This window comes from Lampris incognitus, chromosome 4 (assembly GCF_029633865.1).
Source record: "Lampris incognitus isolate fLamInc1 chromosome 4, fLamInc1.hap2, whole genome shotgun sequence".
Classification (NCBI taxonomy): Eukaryota; Metazoa; Chordata; class Actinopteri; order Lampriformes; family Lampridae; genus Lampris; species Lampris incognitus.
In genome coordinates this window covers 21,201,504-21,209,449 of record NC_079214.1, presented here as the reverse complement: position 1 = coordinate 21,209,449, position 7,946 = coordinate 21,201,504, and the positions used below count along the sequence as shown (strand labels likewise).

General features: G+C 47.8%; 1 protein-coding gene across 1 annotated transcript in view; it reads right to left on the bottom strand.

Moving 5' to 3' along the window:
- The window catches only part of luzp2 (leucine zipper protein 2), a 260,639-nt gene extending 256,731 nt beyond the window's left edge, over positions 1 to 3,908 (bottom strand). The window contains exon 1 of the mRNA XM_056279165.1: positions 3,721 to 3,908. Within this exon, the coding sequence (XP_056135140.1) occupies positions 3,721 to 3,782 (62 nt within the window). The 5' untranslated portion in view covers positions 3,783 to 3,908. The remainder of the gene's footprint in view (positions 1 to 3,720) is intronic.
- Positions 3,909 to 7,946: the final 4,038 nt, after the last annotated feature.

The following is a 7,946-nucleotide window of genomic DNA, read 5'->3' as shown; positions in this document are numbered from 1 at the left end:
TTACCCACAATGAACAGTAATTTCAGTAATTTACTTATAAATGCGAGCTTAAACCCCCGTTCACTAACCCGTAAACCTCCCCTCATTTCCACGTCTCGGGCCCGTGTGTGAACTCAAGCGTGATCCATGATCCGTGAAAGTTGCATCAGCAATCTGTCAGCTCGCAACCGAGTACCATTTACGGAAGTTTCACCAAACGACAACAGTGCGAACAACAGCCATCAGACTGCCGTGTCAGGGGCAAGTGAACCAAGCATCGGTTTCATTAATCTCATGGATGAATGGACCGGAGACATATCAAAAAATCTTACCAAAGTAGCCATAACACTTCAGCAGTGCAACCAAGACCAGTGATGTTGTGTATTATTTATCATGTTTGTTGCTCTTAGTACCACGCCTGACGAACCGCCATCCTTTAGCTTTAACGAGAGACTCTGTTCGTTTACCATATGCACACATTCACCTCTGGATGTGCAGACATTAAAGCAAGCAGCCTGCCTGCACTTTACATATCATCGAGGGCTCTCTACTACTTTTAATTGGTGTCCAAACTATGACTAAATATTTGATGCTTTGGGGATCCCACAAGACTCCGCTGTTTCAAGGCAGAACCAGATGAGGTAAGAGACACGGAAGACATTTCAAGAAATTCTCCCTGCAAAGTGCAAAAGAAGTGGAGCCGTTTGTGTTTTGTCATGAGCGAGGAAGCCACATTCAGAGGGAGAGTCTTGATAGCCTCCAAACCCTGACTAAGAGGAAGTGGACTGATATCTCATGGGAATGATGTCAATGAAGGCTTTTGTTCTGGCTAAGTACAAATTGATTTTTTTTGTTTTTTTTTTGGCTATGGCAAGAGCTCTGCACCACGCCTCTTTGGCCTTGATTCCCCGATCAATTCATTAGAGTTCAATCATTCCTGCCCAACTTAGTGCATTGCTCCATCTTAATCACGCCATAACCTAATCAGGATATGGCGCAGAAAATAAATAAATAAAACTATTTCACAAATTCTCCTGAGTGGAAAGGGACATTGCGCTGATCACAATCCAGATCTCTTTATTTGTCAAGCAAGTCTTTAACGAACCAATAATTTGACTTGGTGCTTTACCCATTAGGACAATTAGACATAAGATGAAATTATGAATGTCGATACATGTAAGACAAATATGTATATATGTAAGCAATAATTTGGGATTCTCTGTATATCAAACATTTGCACATTTGCAGAACTAATGAGATCAATTTCATTATAATGAAACTGTATTGTTCTTCTTAGCACGGGTGTCATGTTTCTAGTTCAGGCCGAGATCACAGTTACGTCAATATCGTTTAACCCCTGGAAAGATTTTCAGGCCTTAAGTTTGGAATTGTGTGTGCATACGTGAAAGGTTTAACAAACATGTGTTGCAACTTCCTACAGGAAACTGAAATTATTTTCCCAGCCAGGTTGAAACTATTGCATGAATTGCCTTTCCTTGCGTGAAAGTGATGTGACGCCGGCGAGTCTCGCGGGGCGCGTGGCAGAGTGGTGACGACAGAACAGCTCTTGTCACAATTCATTTTTGGGTTGCAGGTACGCCTTTGAGCAGGTTCTTTATGCTTACAGCAACACTGGAAACAGGGGGAGAGGGTGTTGGCAGCATGGCTCAAGAGGTAGAGTGGGTCGTCTAGTACTCAGGAGGGTCGCTGGTTCCATCCCCGGCTCCTCCGGAGAGCATGCCGGAGTGTCCTTGAGCAAGACGCTGGAATCCTAACTGCTCCTGATGGGCGGGTTGGCACCTTGCATGGCAGCCTCCACCATCAGAGTGTGAATGTGTGTGTGAATGGGTGAATGTGAGGCGTACACTGTAAAGCGCTTCGAGTGGTCGATAGACTAGAAAAGCGCTATATATAAATGCAGTCCATCTACCATGGGGTCGTTTTTGTTCTCCAAAAATAACAAAAATTACAAGAGATTCAGTTGTGTTATACATCTGAATGACAGAATTGTAAAAAAAAAATTTGAGCAAAAAAGGAGACACACAAGTCAAATTTCTGTGCTGTTTCTGCTCACCAATGTGGGGCATTTCTTTCACACGGCAAAAATGCCAGCTTGAGAAAACGCGTGAGATGTTTGGACCCGAACACACAATAAGTCATGGCAAGAGCAGCCAGGGTTTTTGTCATCCCTTTAGCGGCAACAACAAACTCTTAACAACATGGACCTTTGTGAGCACACTATCTTTTATGTTGAGCTATGCAGCAGACTCCCTGATTACACATCCGGGTTACTGTAATTGCATTTCACAATACTCCATCACTACTGTCCAAATTACCATCACGGGGTTTCTCATCCCAAAATAGTACCCACAAAGGTCACTTCTGAGACTGACTCTAATTGAAGATAACAAAATGTAAAAAGTTAGCTGCAGAGATAGGAAATATTTTTGACATATCCATTTTTTTGTCTTCCATAGAGCACCGAAAGGGATGTTTTCTGTGAGAACAATCTCCAAAAAACAGAACAGCATGATCTAACATGTTTCTAAATGTGTTTTTTATTCAATTTTGTCGCTGGATATTTGACTTGCTTGAAGCGTGTGGGTGTAATAAAGTGTGTCTGAGAACTTAATTTGCTGACTGCTAATGCAGGTTAATACGTCAATACGGCCCACGGTTTCACGAGTCACGCATCATCAATTTACCTCTCTGATATTGACAAATATGCTGAATACAGGGAGCAACCTTGACCTTTTCCTTCTCTTTATCTGACTCGTAAGGCGGCAAACACAGATAATCGGTACTTTCTGGTTGAGAGTTTGGCAGAACTGACTATAATTCGTATTAGTGGCGAAGCAGAGTTGAAGACCATTCGCTCTCCTGCGCATGCATTTGTTCAGCAACCCCCTGGCCCAACTGCACTCTTCTTCTGCACTTATTCACCAGGCAGAAGTAAAAATGTAGGGATGTTACCAGCCCTGAGAAATGGAGGAAAGACAAGTTCCCTAATGCATGTCCTGCTTGTGTGTCATGTCTCCCTGGCATGAGTCAAAGCCCTGAATTTCTTCCAACAAGGCTTCTTCGTTGAGGTTGTGGTGCCTGGACGAAAAGCGGCATGGGTTTTTTTTTTATCAATGATTTCATTCATCATCAAAACCGCCTCTTCGCAATCATTTCTCTCTCTCTCCATCCTTCTCACCACCAATCTCCCTTAAACGCCTTCCACTGACTTATTCTGTGCACACACGCACGCTCACACACACCTGCTCCTCTCCAAAACACTGCAACACGAGTAGCCAGCCCCCCCCCCCTCAGTTCGTGTGACTTCAACTTGCTCCCCTGCCACAGCTGCAGCCAGGCAGCCAAACTCCCAGCGAGCAAGTCCACCACTGTTTAGGAGGTTTTACATTCTCTGAATCAGATCACAACAGGACGACGGTTTCAGCCTGTCCTCTCCTCTCCTCCTCTCCTCTCCTCTCCTCTCCTCTCCTCCCCTTACAGTCTTTTCAAGTCTTCTCAGAAGCACGCCAGGCACCAAGACACAGAGGGCTCGTGCCAGGAATTGGGCTCAACCTATCTGGGCAGGACTGAGCAGACCTTCACCACAGCGTTATCTTAAGACTGCCCATTGCACGCACTGGACCCGTGTCCATTTGTTTCTGATTATCTGGCGATAAAACTGACACGCGCGCGCGCGCACGCACACATACAAAGCATGTCTTCTTGTTTATTATGACTTACCTGGTGTGGAGGCTCAAGGCGGGACAGAGGAGCATTACGCAAACGGCTTGAATGAATTTCATAGCTGTTTCTCACTCTCTCCCCGTTTGTTTTCCCCTCAGTTATCGGCTTTTTTCCTCTCTGTCTCTCTCCGTCTCTCTCTCTCTCTCCCTCTCTCTCGCTCTCGCTCTCTCGCCGGTCGCCTGGGTTTTTAGCGGATGCAACACAGTGAGTGGCTCCGGCGCGATGGAGGCTCTCTGGCTTTAAATAACACGGGGACACGGAGGGACTCGCTAATAGGCAGGGGCTGAATCAAGAGAGCGAGAGAGAGAGAGAGAGAGAGAGAGAGAGAGAGAGAGAGAGAGGAAGGGGGTGGGTGGTGGGGGTGATTCAGAGATTGCAATATATATGATGTCAGCAGCCGGTGCAGCCATTGGTGCGGGGTTTTCGCTTCCCGTTGTTTTCGAGCTCCAACAAACGCTCCCCCCCCCTCTCTCTCTCTCTCTCGCTCTCTCTCGCTCTCTCTCTCTCTCGCGCTCTCTCTCCCCATCATATCAATCAGCCTTGTCCCGTACAGCCACATATCGAGAAAGAGCAATTATCTGCGCGGGAGTTTGATTCATCGCTGCCTGCGAGTAGCCTCAAATGGGACAGCTGCCGTCAGTTCAGGAAACAAACAACAAACAACACAAAAAGTGTGTGTCTTCAAAACCTCGTGTTGACAACAAGCAAGCAACGGCCACTGATTTTGGTCGATATTGCTGGGATTCGGAATCAGAAAGTAAGACACTGGATTAAAAGAAGAAGAAGGGAATATCCCGTAATAAACCCGGTTCCTCCCCAGTCTCCCCCCACCCCCTGCTTCTGATTGGACGTGGAGGTTGACCTGATGAGAGGTCTAGAGTGGCACGGCTCTGAGCACGATACAGAGGAGATTAGGGGTGTTTTAAGAGAGGCTCGGAACCACGGAGTACACCGCAGACAGACTGCTAAGCGGTCCGTACGAAAGGTGTAGGTTGCACACGGCGGCCATGATAAATGCTTTCCATTACATGTTTAATAGAGTTTGGAGTGCAGTGTCCCATAGTAGTATTCCGCGTCCTTACTGACTTCCGTCCATTTATTTTGTCTAATTAGATGCACGTGCGCAGCAACAACGCATGGTGAACTGGTTTGTAATGAGTGTGCTGGACCGCAGCTTGCGTTGGTTCCTGGGGAGGGTCCTCCGCGGACCAACATCATCTGTTTTAATCACGCGTCACATCGGATAGACCCGTATGCTCTCACCGCTCGGGGCACACCCGTCGAGCGTCTGATGATGATGAAGAGTTATTTCCTTAAAAATTGGAATCGTTGATGCGGGGCGAGATGTTTTTTGCAAATGAATAAATAAATAAATTAATTAATTAAAATAAAATACATCTCGATGTTAAATTTGCGTGTTTTGTTTGTGAATGTTGATCATGGCCAGATTGTATATTTGAGTCAGACCCAAGCACAATGTTTTGGGGGCTTTACCACAGGACAACATAACTCTATTTTTTAAAACAGGAGAGAGAGAGAGCGAGAGAGAGACAGAGAGAGACAGAGAGAGAGAGTGGGGGGGAATCCAACAATACCTTTATATCCCTTATCCCTTCCCTCTTCTAACTCTATGTCCCAGTAAAATCATGTTTGATTATGAGATATAGGGGGTCGTGTGTGCGCGTGCGCGTGTCCACGCGCGGCTATTATTGTGTACAGTGTAAGTCACGGTCCCTGGCCCAACAGTAACCCCGCCCTTCTCCAGCACATCTTAAACCTGCCTCACATGTGCACACCACTTCCTGTCTTAACCTGAGCTGTTATCATCGGGCCCTATTGACCAGTGAAAGAAACGCCCCTCCATAATAACCTCCTCTGCCTCCAGGAGGGGTAGAACCCCCCCTCCCCAACCTCCCTGACTCTCTGTGAACAGTTAGCGAGGCATGGGGGAGAACCTGCCTTATTATACATGTCAGTTGTGCTCCTCTCTTAATGCCACATCAGCGCCACAAACACACAACACATCCTATCCAGGCTGTTTTCAACAGTTTGGATATTTAGTAAAAAACAAAACAAAACAAAAAAAGTTAAATATTCAGCTTTTCATCCTCGCCGAGCTCGACTTGAGCAGAAATGATGAATATTGAACATCGATAGCACATTTAGTCTTCAGGAGGGAGGCGAGGAAACGCTACGCCGAGGCAGCGTCTGTCTACCAATGCTAAAGAAATCACACCCGCCTTTTATTGCTGACATCACTCCGAGGCGCCGAGGCGTTGGTTTGCAGGAGCCGGATTTAATATTCCCCCGGTTTAGGATTCCCTCTGAAATCTATTTTCATTTCCAGATTAATCAAGACCCAAAACCCAAATCACGCCTTGTTATTCTTACTCTTGCCAAGGTCATTACTGTGGAAATAGGCGGAGAGACAACCAGAGTGGGAGGTGTGTGTGTGTGTGTGTGTGTGTGTGTGTGTGTGTGTGTGTGTGTGTGTGTGTGTGTGTGACCGTTACCCTATCAAACAGCTGTCAAGACAGCATGCACTACTGAAGCCACACATCCTCCAGTCCAGTTCAGGATGAATGACCATGACTACATGTTTACAAGTTTGTTTGGTTTTTTTCTCTCTTCCACTATTTTGCATAGGGGAAAGGTTGTTGAACACAGATGCCGGTTTCCAGCCGTGCCCTGTGTCACAGTCGTGCACAGTCAGTCATTCTGTGCCCACTGAGCAGGTCCATTAGAGGATCCGGGGGTTAAGTGCATTCCTCCGGGGTCCGTAGACGAGTGGATGCTGAGGGAATAGAGAGCGTGACCCGTTCACATTTCCAGCCCACATTTTCCCGGTTTACGGCACCACAAAATCCACCCCTCTAACCTTTTGGCTACCACTGCCTCAGAGGGTCGTATTAACAAGGCGAGAACATTTAAAGGCATCCCTGCCACTTCCCCCGGAATAACACGTCCGACATACGGCGGTGTTCCTGTTGATGGCGGAGCTGCGCAGGCGCAGCGTCAGTACTGCCAGCACTACTGACGCTGCTGAGGCACCGCTCCTTCTCATGGACGACTGTTTACTCGTTGCCAAGATGCCCTTCATCCCCCTTCTCGTCTATTTCTTAGCAAAAATATTGAGCTGGGGGGAGATAAGGTGCGCCGGAATCTTCATAGTCTATTATGTACGTCTGTTTACAGAGGAATGGGCATTGAAGGGAAAAATACAAAACCTCTCATGCATAAATTTCCATTCTTAACATCTTCTCTTTTTTTATACCCAACCACAATTTTATGTGAAAAGGCAAAAAAGAAAAGAGAAAAGGGAGAATCTGGTGGCTAATCCGAGGCTGGTAGTTTTTCTTTAACAATCAGGGCGGCCGGGTGGCGCAGTGGCGCAGTGGTTAGCGCTGTCGCCTCACAGCAAGAAAGTCCTGGGTTCGAGCCCCGGGGATGTCCAACCTTGGGGGTGGGGGAGGGTCATCCCAGGTCGTCCTCTGTGTGGAATTTGCATGTTCTCTGCGTGGGTGTGCTCCGGTTTCCCCCGCCATCAAAAAGACATGCATGTTAGGGTGAGTGCTGTGCCCCTGACTGAGGCAACGGAAAGAGGAACTGGAGTTGGTCCCCGGGTGCGGCAGCTGCCCACTGCTCCTAGCTACACTGCTAGGGTGGGTTAAATGCAGAGCGTAATTTCCCCACGGGCATCAGTAGAGTATATCAAGTCAATTCTTGGGCGGCGTAGCGGTCTATTCTGTTGCCTACCAACACGGGGATCGTCGGTTCAAATCCCTGTGTTACCTCTGGCGTGGTCGGGCGTCCCTACAGACACAATTGGCCGTGTCTGCGGGTGGGAAGCCGGATGTGGGTATGTGTCCTGGTCGCTGCACTAGCGCCTCCTGTGGTTGGTTGGGGGCGCCTGTTCGAGGGGCAAGGGGGAACTGGGTGGGGGGGGAGATGATCCTCCCACGCGCGAAGTCCCCCTGGTGAAACTCCTCACCATCAGGTGAAAAGAAGCGGCTGGTGACTCCACATGTATCAGAGGAGGCATGTGGTAGTCTACAGCCCTCCCCCGATTGGCAGAGGGGGTGGAGCAGAGAGCGGGACGGCTCGGAAGAGTGGGGTAGCTGGCCCGATACAATTGGGGAGAAAAAAAGGGGGGGTCAAGTGCAGTCAGTCATCCGTCACAGATCATGCAAGCAAGAACACAGTAAACATCATGCACGCGATGT